The following is a 15,820-nucleotide window of genomic DNA, read 5'->3' on the forward strand; positions in this document are numbered from 1 at the left end:
GCACTACATAGGTCCCATAATCATTCTTAGAAAATAAAAATTATGAGTGATTTCAGGCAAATTCCTTCTTTAGAAATGTACCACTAACACAGAGAAAAGGTCAACTTGGAGAATACTGGGGAGGGTAAAGAGTTTACCGTCTGCTGAATGGATATTGGACACACCAATCTAGATGGACTTGCTGCTCTATGATTTGTTATCAAGTGAAAATATGCCAATATGCCCACTGGCCCACAAAGTTGCCTATACATGAAATAGGACATTGGACATTGCATTTTGCCTGATTGGACCTGGTAGCACCAACGTAGGTTCTCAAACATGGGTTTTTGTGATGAAATTGAGGTTTGTTGTGTCATCCATGTTATAAAAATGTATATAAAGAAACCAACCTGGTTATTTAGTTGGATTATTTACTAGGTTTTGTGAATATGATTATGACGTATGCATTGTGTCTTCTTGAGCAAAGTCAGTTCACATGTGTTTGCTGTATGCAGGAATACCTGAAGGTACTGTTTAGTGAAACAAAAAGAACAATGGTCAGATGGTGGGAATAGGCTGCCAACATTAGGAAAAGCAACTTATTTCCACAAGCTGAGAAGTCATCTTTATTTTATGTATTTATTAAATTTATGTGGCTTGTTTGAATAAGCTACTGTATAAGCTATAAGTGGTTCAGGTGCTGGGCTAGAAACCAGGAGTCTGTGAGTTCTAGTCCCGCCTTAGGCATGAAAGCTGGCTGAGAGAGTCCCTCTCTCTCAGCCCAACCCACCTCACAGGGTTGCTGTTGTGGGGAAAATAGGAGGAGGAAGGAGTATTAGGTATGTTAGCCACTTGAGTTATTTATAAAAAATAATAAAGGTGTGATAAAAATTAAATAAATAAATAAGTAAAAATTAATCCCAGTTCTTGATTTATATGGCACAGCAAACATGTAGTTAATCCTCATTCTGGCTATGATTAAGGACAAAGAAAGAAGTGATTCCAACCCTGGCAAAACAGTGTGGTTTAACATAGTTTATTATAATAAATAAATAGTTTCCAGATATGTGACATACACATGGAAGAAAATGTTCTCTGTTTAGCTATAGCACATATAGTAAAGTGGGACAGTATTGCTTAATTTGTGAAGGTAATCTCCCACAAAACTTCTGGCATTATAAGTAACTAGTTTTGAGACTTATCAGAATTATACTTCTTGAGCTAGTCATTTGAATCTTGACAATAATCTACATGTCTGCCAAATTTTCACTTTGGACAGAAACTATCGCACCAAATTAAAAAGTTCTGAAAAAACACATCAATCCTTTTTACTCCTGTGTATGGTTTGGTGAAAAAGTTCTAATGTAGGCTATTCTGGCATGAGAGCCAGTTTGGTGTCATGATTAAGACATTAGACTAGAAACCAGGATACTGTGAGTTCTAGTTCTGTCTTAGGCAAAAAGCCAGCTGGGTGATTTTGGGCCAGTCACTCTCTCTCAGTCCTAGAAAGAAGGAACTGGCAAGCCACTTCCAAAAACGTTGCCAAGAAAACTGCAGGACTTGTCCAGGCAGGCATTAGGAGTCAAAACTGATTTGAAGGCACATATTTCCAAGGTTATTCAGATATATCAAGGATCTCTATTAAAGACCATGGAAGCGATTTCTGATAAGATTACTTGTGTGTGTTGAGTTTCCTTCTGAAGGTAGAATGCTGTTACTAGTCTAATATCTGCAGAGGGATTCTGTTTTGGAAGGACACTCATTAGTATTGTCCATCCTAATATAGTATGGACAATATTTTTTCTCTTATTTTAGGAATATGATTTTCCAAGATTAGATTACACATGAGAACATGAACGTGGAGTCTACTTCGGGCTGGTCGAGTGGCTTTAACCCTTTGCTCCATTAAGAGAGCCTGAGACAAAAGGTTTTTAATACGATGCTTTGAGGGAAGAAAGAGCCTGGGGAGACCCTTCAAGATAATCAGACTAGGAATCCAATGTCATGTATGTCAGTACTACTTTTATTGTAAAGCTATAGTAACAGAAACTTGCAAGTCTGAATGTGCTTCCCCCGTTCCTTTTTCTTCCCAGAGATGTTTACTCATGATACATTACTACCCCAGACTCACTTCTCTTTTATCTGACCATTGTCTTCGTATTGGCCATTCCTCCTGTCCCTCAAGGCCATTCCTTCTCCCCATTACAGTTAGTTTTTCCACTTTCTCTAATTTGTCTTCTGGGTCTTTCTTCAATTTAAAAGGAAAGTGAGTTTTACTATGCTGCGTCTACTGGAATTCTACAAACTATGCATTCCCTTTGGTTAGATGAAGTGACATTTCTATTTCTCTTTTGCCCAAAGGAAAGTGCTGGAAAGTGGCCACTCACCACAGTGCAATAAGGAGGAGAATATCAGGGAAAATATGCATGTTCATTTGAAAGGTGACTGCCTACATCCCTGATTTGGTTAAGGGGTTGGTTCTGTGGTATTTTTTCTAGCCTATCGTAACTGGCTTCATGGAGTTTCTTATGCCTGCTCCTTCATGGTGGCATCTTCAGGAATGTTTATACTTGGTTCTCATCAAAATTTAAAAATAAATCTGAGAGTAGGCAGGTTGGACCGTCTGTTGACAGCCTCTTGGCAGAGCCACATAGGAGACATCCTTTTCAGTTTTGGCAATTCAGTGAGGAATCCGATGACTTCTTGTCAGTCTATCTCAGATCATTTTCCAGACTAATCTGATCCTTTTAAAATGATTTCTGCCTCCCTCTGGCAGTTTTTGTGGGTACAGTCTCGAAACAGAGATCCTTTGCACAACATCATTTTGTTTTCTGGAACTCTATCCTGAAAAACGACCTCTCTTGAGGCCCTTGCAGCAGATTTTTGCATTCCAGCAGTAGTTTTCAGGTGTCTAACCTTTCAAACCAAGAATAGTTGTTATCCAGCTTAATTTAAGTTCTAGCCAAAATACATTTCTGAAAAAAATAGGTGGCATTTGTCTTGATAATGATAGCTACAATCTCCACATCTTACGTTGTACTTATAGTAGTGAAGCCTCTGAACTTGAATAGTGATGGTGACATGGAATGTTAGCTAGAGAACTAAATAATTTGGCATCTAGCTTTTGTGGGAAGAGAGAAAATATGTCAGTTCTGTCTGGGATTCAAATCTTGTGTGCTGTGTTTAGATTTGGATGATAATTCAAGATTCTATAGCCTGAAAGGGCCTGATACAATATCATGTGAGTGATATGCATATGTTAAACACTAAACCAAGACTGGGTATGTTGCAGAACTCCTGAATCCAGGTAGGGAATGAAGATTGTGAAGATGGTGTATGAGGGAAAGAGGTTATTTGATAGAATGTTTGATATCCAATGCACTTAGACATGATGAAAAATAGAGGGGAAAAAAAGGTGGTGATGCCTCAATCCTCCTTTCCAAATAAACACACAGGATAATTGAGAAGGCTAAAGAATACCAAAAAGAAGTCACTATGTGCTTCATTGATTATAGAGAGGCCTTTGATTGTGTGGATCACATCAGGCTGTTGGAATGTGCTCAGAAAAATGGGAATCCCAGAACATCTCATTGTCTTCATAAGAAACTTATATACAGAAAGCCACTACACACAGAACATGATGAAGCAGACTGGCTCCAGGTTGACAAAGGAGTGAGATAAGGCGGTATACCTTCCTGTTATTTATTTAGTCTATATGCTGAATATATATTAAGGAACTGGATTGGATGAAGATAAGCATGGTTCTAAAACTGGAGCAAGAAACATCTAAAACCTGTGCTATGCCAATGATACCACCTGGTAGCTGAAAATGCACAGGATCTGGAAGCTCTAGTAATAAAAGTCAAGGAACACAGTGGAAAACATGGGATTAAAATTAAAGATAAAGAATACCAAACTAATGACAACAGTAGAATGATCAGTCTGAGAATTGACAGTGAAGATATTGAAGTGGTGGATAGCTTCTGTCTTTTAGAATCAACCATCAGCAGTAATGGAACAAGCATTCAAGAAATACGCCACGGACTAGTACTCAGTAGAGCAGCCAGGAAGGTCTTGGAAAAGATATTCAGATGCGGTCATATGTCTACAAAGATCAGAATAGTGCAAGTAATGGTATTCTCTGTGACACTCTATGGAAGCAAAAGTCAGACTTTGAAGAAGCAGGATAGGGAGATTATTGATACGTTTGAACTTTGGTGCTGAAGAAGACTTCTGAAAATACTGTGGACAGCCAAGAAGACAAACAAATGGATCATCAAACAAATCAACCCTAAGTTCTTACTCAAGACACAAATGACCAGGCTCATGTTATCCTACTTCAGTCACATTATGCAAAGATCCAGCTCTCTGGAGAAGGCTGTAATGCTGGGAAAGGTAGAGGGAAAGAAAAGAAGAGGACAACCAGCAGCAAGGTGGATGGACTCAGTTACAGTGGCAGTTGGAAGACCTGAAAGACCAGGTTAGGCACAGATCATCCTGGAGAAAATCTATCTATGTGGTCACTAAGAGTCGACAATGACTTCATGGCACATAATCAATAGGTCGAAGAGCATGGATTTTAAAATAAGCATCAATAGGCAAAGCAGTTATCAACTAAGAAGCAAGACATGTACTTCCATGACATGGGGTCTCCAATATCTAATCAAATTTGTCTGTCCAGAAGCTATTGGAGCTGCTAAAAACTTTAGAGCCCAGACTCTGACTAGAGGATTTAGCCAGTTTTGACATCTGTTGTTGTTGCAATATTGTGACCTTATACTCCTGAGTGAAACAGTAGAGGGTGAAAAAAGGATGTAGGTAGAGGCCAATTTTGCATATTAAACTGACCTTAGCTATTTGATTATTGACCCACAAGGTGTTGCAAAACAAAGGAATGAAGATCCTTTTGTTCTGCATGCTTATATATTTCTGAGAGAGCATAAGTAAAATGCATTAAAAGTCAAAGTTGGACTTTAACCAAATTAAAACTGAAAGCCTCCTGAAATGTGGCTTCTAGGTTTTCTAGGAGGTCCATTCTCTTCTTGGCTAGCACTCTGTTTCTAACAGTGAGTGGCCTGACACTCCTCAGAGGCTAAGCAAGGCACATGATAAGTCATCCTGTTGATTGACTTTAACATCTGGTAAAAATTGAGAGCATCACATGAACAATATTGTGGCTTTCAGCCAATTGGATTCATCAGCTTCCTGTCCCATGAACTTGCAGCAGAATAGTTGTGCCATGCTTGAAAAACAAAAGCACACATTTTCTCCTTATGCTGAAATTATCTCCATATATGGTATAGCCAAAGTGCTCCATTAGAATGAAGGTAATGCTAACTGGATGTTAATGAGGCAGGAGGGAATAGCAGCTAGGTAGAAAAGTCTGTTTCCACACTTCTAGTACTTCTTGTCTGTTAGTTTAATCATTTAGCAGGCTCTTAGATTAAACACTATTCCTGCTTCCAAGCTTAAAATTTAAATCATGTAGGAAAATAGAGATACTTTTTTTTGAAGCACTGAGCCTGAAGGAGAACCAACTGGGAAGGGAAAGCATGAAAGAAGAAGTAATGTTTTGGGCAGTGTTTTTAAAAGATGAAAAAGAAGCAATGCATCTTCAGAACGGCTTTGGGGGAGTTTGCAGTTTTATAGCACCAAAATTTATAGGGCACTTCCCCTAACAAAGCCAGCAATCTGACCATACCCTGAAGATGCTGTACATGTATTGATAGATATAAATACAAATAACTTGGAACACAAATGTGTGAAAGATTAGAATGCTACACACATTTAAAGTTTTATCTCCTTTTCCTTAGAAAAACAGGTAATGGGCATATTTAAAGAGAAGAATGTTGGGTTTCATGGAGGGAAGAGACTGGCACTTGGAAGTATAGCTCATGCAAGGAAGCCCAGGGCTCAGTGTGTGGCATGTCCAATTAAAGGGGTGGAAAGGAAAGATTTCTGCCTGAAACCTTGGAGAACTACTGCCAGTCAGATTAGACAGTTCTGCGGTAGATATATTTTGCATGTGGGGTTTTTATAAGGCTAGCTATCCTTGTTTTTTAACTTGTTTAACTTGGAAATGCAGGCTCTCATAAACACTAGATGAGCAAATCATGTGATCTGGTAAGTCAATATGTTTTATGCCTGCACTGTGTTTGTGAATGAGTTTTGTGTGTTGGCAGTATAAGGGTGCATGGATAAGACAGGATTAATTTGTTTTCCAAAAGGCTTGCAGAATAGCCCAGTGTTCGGCCTGTTGGGAAGATCCATTCCAAAAGACAGTGACTGAGGTTTTCCTGAAAGCAGATTGTTTAGAAGGCCTTCTGAGTAAGGCAAGGATACAGAACTGAGCCTATTAAAATGGTTGGGTTCACAATGCAATGCCATAAATAGCTCTGTTACCCAGCTGTTTTTTAAAGTAATTTCTCTATAATTTGATATGGCTGCATTGTATATATGAAAAGCTGACACAAGCAAAGTCCAAATGGCCAGCATGAAAGATGTGGTTCAGGGAATAGGGAATGGAGAACAGACTTTACAGCTTCTTCATCTTGGCTCCTCTACTACATACCACTGTTTCAAATTGTTTGGGGTTTATGAGCTGAAATTATGCTGAAATTTGGATCATTCAGGGAAAGCTAACATTTCAGCAGAATTTGTTCACATGAATGGTTGGAAGAGCTAATGTGATTTCAGAGTAGAGTACAAAATAGTGGTTTATATTTAGAAGAAAAACTCTAAGAATGCAAGGGCATCAGGCGACAATAGCTGCCCAGTTCATCCTAGCCTTTCAGTATACATTGTGCAATATCTGAAAAAAAGCTTGCCTAATTTATATCTTTACCTTTGCTTACCACAACCTCTTACCCATAAAGCTCATTCAGCACTAAAAACCAATCTCCTTTTCTTTCCTGAGACATACCTTGTAGTGACTAGCAAAGATAAAGACATTTGGCTGCAATTTTCCTTAATCTTGAACTCTACTTAGCAGGCCTCCTGAGCCTCTTTGCAGATGTTTCTGGTTTGCAAGCCACTGGGAACCTCATGAGCAGAATTTCCTTGCCTTCCAGCAGCAAATGTCAGTCTGACCTGAACCCTCATCTGGCAAAAGGTTTGCGGAGTTGTGAGCTTAAGGTCTACTGGGTAAAGCAGCTCAGTGGATAATTTGCTGACATACTGCTGAGCAAAAGGCCCATTATACAGCAGTGTGTAAACTTAGTTTCCTCCTGCACAATCCAAACAAAATGCAGCCACTGTATGAGTGGTTGTACTTTCTGTGTGTGCATTGTGTTGAGGCAGACTTTTATTTTTTTATTTTGTTAGCAGGGCTGTGTCTAGCATGGTTCAACCCTGGGCAAGCCTACAAGTCTACATGCTGCTCTGCCAGAAATGATTCATCCGCAAACTGTTTCACATAGCTTGACACAGTGCAGACATGCTACTTATTATTAGCAGAATGCCTCTCATTGTGACTGGCAGGGTGTCGGTGGAGAGATGGCTTGCGTTTCGCACTCCCAGGGAATTCCCTGCCAGTGGAAGCTGAGCTACCAAGTGTGAAGAGTGGTAGGCAAGCTTTGCTCCCGCTGCAGTGTGGTTCTCAAGTGCAGGATTGAGTATTTACCCTCTTAAGAGTGGGTGCCAGGCACGACCAGATGAAGAAAAAGACAAAAACAGGTCAGGAACTGAACTGCCCCTGGTGATACTGAGCAGCAGGCTTTGCTCCTTCTCAGATTAACTGCAAAGTGCCACCTGTTTCTCACAACCATCAGATTTCAGTGGGTGTGGGTCCATCTCCAGTCTTCACCTCAGAGCTCCATATGCATTCTCTTTCTTCCTCCCTTCAGTTTTCTGCCAGAGGATGACAGAAACTGATTCTCTGTGGTTTTTGTTTGTGTGTGTGTGTGAGAGAGAGATTTGCTGATCAACTTTTAGGTTAGAATCAGCCCTGCAAGGAATGCAGCGAGGCAGATTAATATGGACATGGCACATCCATATCTAGGCTACCCAGCTGTTATATAAGGTATCCTTGGTTGATTGATCAGTGTTTCCATTAGACCACACTACTGCCTAACTGCTTCAGTTGCTTATAAGAGGGTCTAAGAAATGTTGATTCTTATTTCGTTTCTGAAAGTGTGCTTCCACCCTGCAAAGTCTCTGTACCTCCCTAGATAATGTTGGACTGTTGCACTGCCAACTGAATCCCACACTCCTATCAAGCTGCTGGCAGCAGCAAGTGTTTACAGCCAGCAAATTGGAAAAGCCCTTCAGTGGAGTTTCTTGTGCTTCAGCTTCAAAATCAATAAAAGAGAATCCCACATGCTCCTGAATATGAATGAACCACGCTAATAGAGACACACAACCATAGCCTCAAGAACCAAAATAGCTCAGGATCTCCCTGGGAATATGCCAGCATAGGATGAGAAAAACTGCCCTGCCATAGTCACTTCCTTCCTGAAGATCTTAGGGCTTCATCTGGACAAAACAAGAAGGGGGAAGGGAACTATCTGTTTTCACAGAGCAGAACCAAAATACCCCTCCCTCAAATGGGTAGGGAATCACTGAGCAGAAGCAACAGAATGCAGACACACAAAGGTTATTCTCCTGTCATTGTTGCAGGATGCAAAGGAAATCCATATTCCACAGATCACCCAGCCCTCTGGGTGTTCTGAGCCCTCCCCAGTCATCAGCTATTTCAAAGTAGGGAGTGGGGCCACAGAGGGAATCCGTCCCCCCACCTCAGTTATCATAGATTGGGGACCATATTCCCCAGTCCATATCCACACAGGACTTGTTCCTATCCATGCTCCAAAAGGAACAAAGCAAAAGTGGAACAATGCAGACCATCCATGTCAAACTTTTTACGAAGAGGTGCATGAAGCACACCAAAAGTCCATGATAAAAGATAGTATCATGATGTGGATTATGGCTAAAAATGAACAAAAGGGGCTTCTACTGCATACGCCAACAGGCAAAGTCTGTTCCAATATAAAAACAATGAAGACACTTTATTATTTATTTGTTTGTTTGTTTGTTTTCTATCGTGCCTTTATTATTTTTATAAATAACTCAAGGCGATGAACATACCTAATACTCCTTTCTCCTCCTATTTTCCCCACAACAGCAACCCTGTGAGGTGGGTTGGGCTGAGAGAGGGTGACCGGCCCAAGGTCACCCAGCCGGCTTTCACACCAAAGGCAGGACTGGAACTCTCAGTCTCCTGGTTTCTAGCCCGTTACCTTAACCACTAATTCAAAGAATTCACCACATAGAACAAAAGGATTGGGTCATGCCACTACGATTAGCTAGCTACCATCCTCCTGGACTAAACCGGAGATAGGCAGTTGGCAGTAGCATTCAACAGAAGACTTACCATAACTGACAGCCATACCCTTGAGGCCATGGTGTATAAAATCCCAGCCATCCCTACCATCAACCAGCCATGGGGGTACCAGTCATGCCCAGGAGCTATGCCACAGAGACTCCTGGAACTGTTCAGATATTCCCTACCTTAGTTGCTTCAGGATCCACCGGCACGAGAAATTATCCAAGAGACCAACAGAAACAGCTTCAAGGAGATGGTCACCTAATCAAGGCTTTCTGTGAGGAAGTGCCCCCTGAGATCTCTCGTAACTATACCCCTACAACAATACCCCTTATCCATGAGCTGCATATGAGGCATCAAATAGGAACTTAAAGGGGAAAAGGGTGAAGAAAGGAGGTAGCTCTGCAGACGTTTAGAGATGCTGTGACAACCCCCTAAATTTTCCGATGGCAGAGTAATGGCCCCTAAAACAACTAGTGAGTTAACCCCATGCTGGCATTAATCTTCTGCTTTCCAAAAAAAAAAAAAAAAAAGCCTCTCCCATATAGTGTGTGTGTGTCAGCTGCCCTGTTTTCCAGCCCCTAAGTGATTGTTCTAGATGTGAAGGATGTGCCCTGCATAACTTGCGTGGGTTCTTCTTGTTCCCTTTCTCCATCTGTCCAGTTGCATGATGGCACTTGTGCTTGGGAATGATTCTCTGTCTCCTTTGCTGCTGCTTTCCTTCCTCATTAAAGACTTTACAGGAAGTCCTCATTTAGCAACCACAATTGAGACTGGCAACTCAGTCGTTAGGTGAAACGGTCACTAATTGAAACTACCACTGTGCTTATGGTCTTACTTCAGCTTTGCTTTACAGATCTGCCAAGGTCATAAATAAGAGGATTGGTTGCAAAGTCACTTTTTCATCACCATTGTAACTGTGAATGGTCACTAAATAAGGCAGTCACTAAATGAGGACTACCTATATTTTCTTTCTCATGGGCAGTTTGGGGGACTGTCATGGGCTGTGGGTTAGGTAGGCTTCTCAGCTATCCCTCAGGCAGGTAGTTCTGTGTCTAGGTTGGGCCAGAGAATGGGCAAGAAGGTTGGCAGGACTAAGAAAGAAAGGAACAGCAGTATGCCTCCTTGTATGTTTTCCTGTGGGATGGTGCTTTATGTGCTGCTGCTTTTACTTGTTCTCTGTTCCCCCTTGCCCTTCCATTTCTCTCCCACACCTTTGGTTTATCTGTGTGATCACTGGGAAAGAGGCTGGCAATGCATTCTGTCAGTTTGTTCCTCTTGTAAGAGCTTATGGGAAACTCACAACTTCCTGTTGGCAATAGATGAAGATTTAGTAACCCAACCTGGTACCTCTTGGTTCCATTTCCATGACCATGTGCTCACTACCAAACTACCAGCAAGGAAATTAGACAGAATCATTTGTGACATGAAAATATGGGATTAGTTTAGGTCAGAATTACTATAATGAAGAGTATTGCCAATCTCGTCTTGATTTATTTAAAGTCTCTCTCTCTCTTTCCAGTTATACTTTGGGCTTGGATTGATGGATTCCAACTGTGGTTTAATTGTTCCCATGTATATGTGATATTGTGGGCTTATTTTGCCCAACTATTATGATACTGTGTGCAAATTGAAGGTATTGAATTGGTTTCCCCATCCTTGTTTTGCCTGCATTTTTTTTCTCCCATTTACCTGCTGAGCTTCTCCAAACTCTTAATGCCAGATAAAAACAATGGTCCTAAGTCCGGAGGGACTTCCTGGAATCAATTCAGGTTGTTTTGGAAGGGACTGCTGATTCCTTCTTTCTTTCTTGGCCTTTTACACTTGTCCAGGCAGATGAGGAACCATCGTGTCAGAATACATCTCTCAGCCAAAGAAGCACACTTCAAATCAAGTTCCTTTTTATTTCTATGTAGCTGCATCCATAAACACAGCACCAACCTCTTGTAAAGCTGCAACAGGAAGAATGTACAAGCAGTGCAGAAAATCATATTAAACCATGTAGCTACCAGATCTGGGCTACAGAAATCCAGAAGACCATGAGATGACTGCAAAAATAAAATTAAAACAAAAAACTATAACTCTGGTCCCATCTAGAGGTCACCTGGATTTTTTGCACCCCAAATATGGTAGACCTCAATAAATTTATAGTGGATATTCTGGAATGAATGAGATTTTCTTCCTTCCTTTATGGTCTCATTTGTGTCTCTCTCCTTAGATCCCAAAACTGCTGAAACAGAAGATGACATCTGTGCAGAGTGGGAAGTTAAAACAATCACCAGCGCACTGAAAACTTATTTAAGGTGAGTGAGGAAGTTGTCATATGTATTTATACCTATTTTCTTTCCAGTGCTACTCTTCATGAAGGATGCTTGGACTCTGCTTAGAGTCTCCTTTCCTAGCTATCCCCTTGCATGCTTGTGTGTGACCTTGAGTCTAAAAAATTCCATCAGTTCTTCAATCTTTGTATTCTGTAGTATAAAAACTACTTTAATGGCTAATCATTCCTATTAAGAATTACGCATGAGCATAATTTTCTAAAACCTCACTGCAGTACATCTCAGTAGTCAAGGTTTAAATGTTAACTATTTCCCACAGCATTCTGATTTTCAAGCAGCCATTCTGTAGGATATTTTTAGGTTTTAGGTTTAGAAAGCAACTCTTCTCTACCTTCTCAAACATTCTTATTTTATGAGGTTTTGCAGGAGATCAAGACCTAGATTGAGTTTATTTATGGTTGTATTTTAAAATATGAGAAGAATATTGCTGTAAAACCTGGTTATTTGTAGATAGATAGATGATAGATGATGTCATTCTATGGAGCACTAAAGCTAAAGTTTACTTCAAGTCCAGCTCGATTCCTGGTGACTTCATTGATATGGACGTGTAGATTTCTTAGCCACAATGTAGAAATAGTTCCAGGATGTTTATAGTCCTGGCCATTCTCTGGAGGTCTTCCATCAAGTACTAAGCAGGTCTGATCCTGCTTAGCTTCCAAGTCCAGAGAAAGAGGAGCACTAGTCTAGGAAAATCAGGAAACGACGGGGGAGGGGGACATTATGCCAGAAGCACGCTATTTCCTTTGACGGTTTCTGAGAATAATGTAATTTATTACTATTAATCATGCTGCAATAAAGAGAATGCAAAGATTTGTTTGGCAGCTAGTCATAAACAACAAGCGTGAGGAAGAATAACCAATAATCTCTTCACCTCCTATCTAGCTTTCTTTTCTACCCTCTCCACATTCTGACAGGCTTTTTTAGAGCTGGGATAAATCATTCAGAGGTGTGAGGAGAAGATCTTAATCTTAACAGAGCTTTTTGTTGTTAACAAATAACAAACTAGAGGCGTTACTTATCTTTGGTGAGAGGATGGTTAATAAAAGTTGGAGACTTCTAGGAGTGGGCTTGAAACTTTATATTTCATATTCCCAGTAAAGGAGAGTAGTGGACTGCTTGGAATTTCCTCAGTGTATTGAGTGGAGGGAAGCTCAGCTTATTCCAAATTAATCCATGGGGAACCTGGGGTTCTACATTCCTAGCCTGCATCATGCCTCAGGTGGATGTTGTTTGCTAGTAGAAAGCGAGCAAGAACCAGATGTTAAATTAGATTCGATGTAATCATAAAATCATAGAACTAGAAGGGGCTACTTAGGACATTGAATTTAGGCCAAATAAAAGTGGTCCCAGTAGGTGGCTACCCAGCTTCCACTTAACATATTCAGCAATGGGGAGCTGCTTTAGGCCTCTGGATAATTAGATCCACTGTTGAATTGCTGCTGCTTGTATCCAAAGGTAGGAGCCAAAACTGTTTGACTTAATTCATATGATATATGCATCTAGAAGGGTACATTTACTATTCATAAGCCTGAGTTTTCCAGGTAAAGGGGGGATGTTAAGTGCTTTTTAGAAATGCTATTAACAGTATCCACAACAAGAAACTACTATTTCATAAAGAATGAATATTTTGCAAACATTTTGGATAATATTTGAAGCTGGTTAGTAATTTGAATCTGTCATGGTCGGTCCTTCTCTTTTGCTGTCCCCACCTTACTTTCCCTCTATTTAAAGAACAAGCCCAGATCTCTATTATTGCTCAGCCTTCTCTTAATATCAGTAATTGTGAGAAATAAAGAGGCGAAATACTTCTACATCCTACAGCTGTGAGAAAAGCTGTGAACCATTTAGAACTAGTGGTGATCATGCACTACTGTGATGATCTGAGTTTCATCTAAGTCTCATTAAAAATTAGATTCAGGTTAAAGAAACAGTGCACCAGACCACTGTTTTATACCTTATTGAACATTTTGAGCCAACATTCACTGTTTTTTGTTGGAAAAATTATGTGAAGCTTTAGATTTAGTGACTAGTGGCACTTCCTTTAGCAACAAAGACTTAAATCAAACATTTCCTCTCCCTGTTGATCACCCTTGTACATCAACTTGGCATTATTGTGGCCCATCCCTCTTTACAGAACTGCTTCCATTCATTGATATTTTGGGGCTGTCTTGCATGAACTGCTCTCTTCAAATCATGCTGCAACATTTCCTTTGGGTTAAAGTCAGTGCTTAAACTCAGCCATTCCAAAATATGAACTCTCTATTCCTACCCTCTTTCTTTTGTAGATTTACTTGTATTTATGATTGTTGTGCTACATGACTGACATTCATTTAAGCTTCAGCTCATGAACTGATACCTTGACGTTCTCCTGTAGAATTTGCTGACACAGACAAGAATCCACTGGTCCCGGAATGATTGCAATCTCTCCAGGTTCTGAGGATCAAAACAGCACCAAACAACCACCATGCTTTAATGCTGGGTTGTCAATTTTTTTGTTGGAATGCAGCATTTCGTTTTCTACAAATAATTTTTTTTTTCAATTATGCAGGAAGTTCCATTTCTATCTCAGAGCACTGTAGTCTGCTGGATTGTCTTGGGCAAACTTGAGGCACACAACAGTGTTCTTTCTGGAGAGCAGTGGTTTCCTCCTTAGTATTGTACTTCTTAGTTCAGAGGTTGATAAAGATTCAGGGGATGGTTTGGTAATCAGTCAGCTCAAGGTTATCCATTATCCACAAATAAATCTTCCTCCTTGCCACTCCACAGGAAGCCGTTAAAAAGAAATGGAGTAAGTCTCCACCCTGAGATATTTCAAGCTCTGTATGGGTATAATTTAACTAGTGAAATTCCTGTAAACTTAACTTCAACTTAATAAAACTCTTTTTTTTTTTAAGGCTGGTTGAGAATCTTGCGTGGAAATGTTACTTTGTTTGAGAGAGTGGCCAAAAGTTAACACACATCCTCCCATGCACACTACTCTTCTTCAATGTTTTTTCTTATGATAGACCAGGGTTTCTCATCTGGGGTTCTGTGGAACCCTAGGGTTCTGCAAGAGGTCACTAGGAGCTCCCTGGGGGATCATTATTTAAAAAAACTATTTCAAATTTGGGCGACATGCCCTCACATTGATGAGCAGAAACCAAACAAAAATCTAGTTACAACTCTTTCTGAGCTCTCTGGTAGTGTGCTGTAGGACTGTGTTTATTTGGTTGAATCCATTCTTAATTTTTGACAGGAGATAGGGGAGACTGTTGATAACAGGTTATATTATATGTTATATTGTAGGAAGGGAGGAATATATTGTAGGAAGGGAGGAATATATTGCAGGAAGTTTTCTTGTAGTTTTCCTGTAGTTATTTTGTCCCGTTATTTTAAATAAATTTTGTACACATTTATTCAGTCATGTCTGAGGGTCCAGTGGGGCTATTTTTGAAGAGGAGGTGGGAGAGAGAAGAGGAGGATTCTAGAATGGACAATACTGCTAAGTTTAATAATGATAATGAAGAATTTAAATCTTCTCAGGCATTTCCCTGCACTAGTATATCAATGAACTCAAAAAAAGTCTGTCTTTACAATGAAAACTATTTATCAATGGGTTTTACATGGACTGATGATCCAGATTGTCCTATTCTATTGTGCTTCATCTGTGGCAAACAACTTACAAATACAGCAATGGCTCCAGCAAAATTAAAAAGACACTTAACTACAAATCACCACCATATGACAAGAGAAAGTTCTGATTATTTTAAACGACTATTGGAATCACAGTACAAACAGAGTAAAGCTTTTGTTAATAAAATGACAATCAGTAAAAAAGTCCAAGAAGCAAGTTATTTAGTAGCAGAACTTATTACACAGCAAAGGAAAAGTCACGCTTTGGGTGAGAAAGTAATCATGCCAGCATGTAAAATAATAGTTGGAAAAATGCTAGGACCAGATGCAGTACAAGAAATTGAAATGTGTCCACTGTCAAACAGTACAATAAGTCAGTGTATTAATGACATGTCACATGATGCTGAAGAGGTTTTGTGTGATAAACTGAAGAACAACAGCTTTTCTATCCAAGTTGATGAGTCAACAGATTTCACCAATAAATGTCATGTTATGGCATTTGTAAGATTTGTAAATGATGGTGCAATTCAAGAATACTTTTTCTGCTGCAAAGAACTACATGAAACAT

The 15,820-nt window shown here is 39.9% G+C and overlaps 1 protein-coding gene across 2 annotated transcripts in view; it reads left to right on the forward strand.

Moving 5' to 3' along the window:
- The window catches only part of ARHGAP26 (Rho GTPase activating protein 26), a 258,395-nt gene that overhangs the window by 160,092 nt on the left and 82,483 nt on the right, over window positions 1-15,820 (forward strand). For both annotated transcript variants that reach the window (XM_063292357.1, XM_063292358.1), the window contains exon 15: window positions 11,520-11,604. In XM_063292357.1, coding sequence (XP_063148427.1) covers window positions 11,520-11,604 — 85 coding nt within the window. The remainder of the gene's footprint in view (window positions 1-11,519; window positions 11,605-15,820) is intronic.

This window comes from Candoia aspera, chromosome 2 (assembly GCF_035149785.1).
Source record: "Candoia aspera isolate rCanAsp1 chromosome 2, rCanAsp1.hap2, whole genome shotgun sequence".
In the NCBI taxonomy this organism is placed as follows: domain Eukaryota; kingdom Metazoa; phylum Chordata; class Lepidosauria; order Squamata; family Boidae; genus Candoia; species Candoia aspera.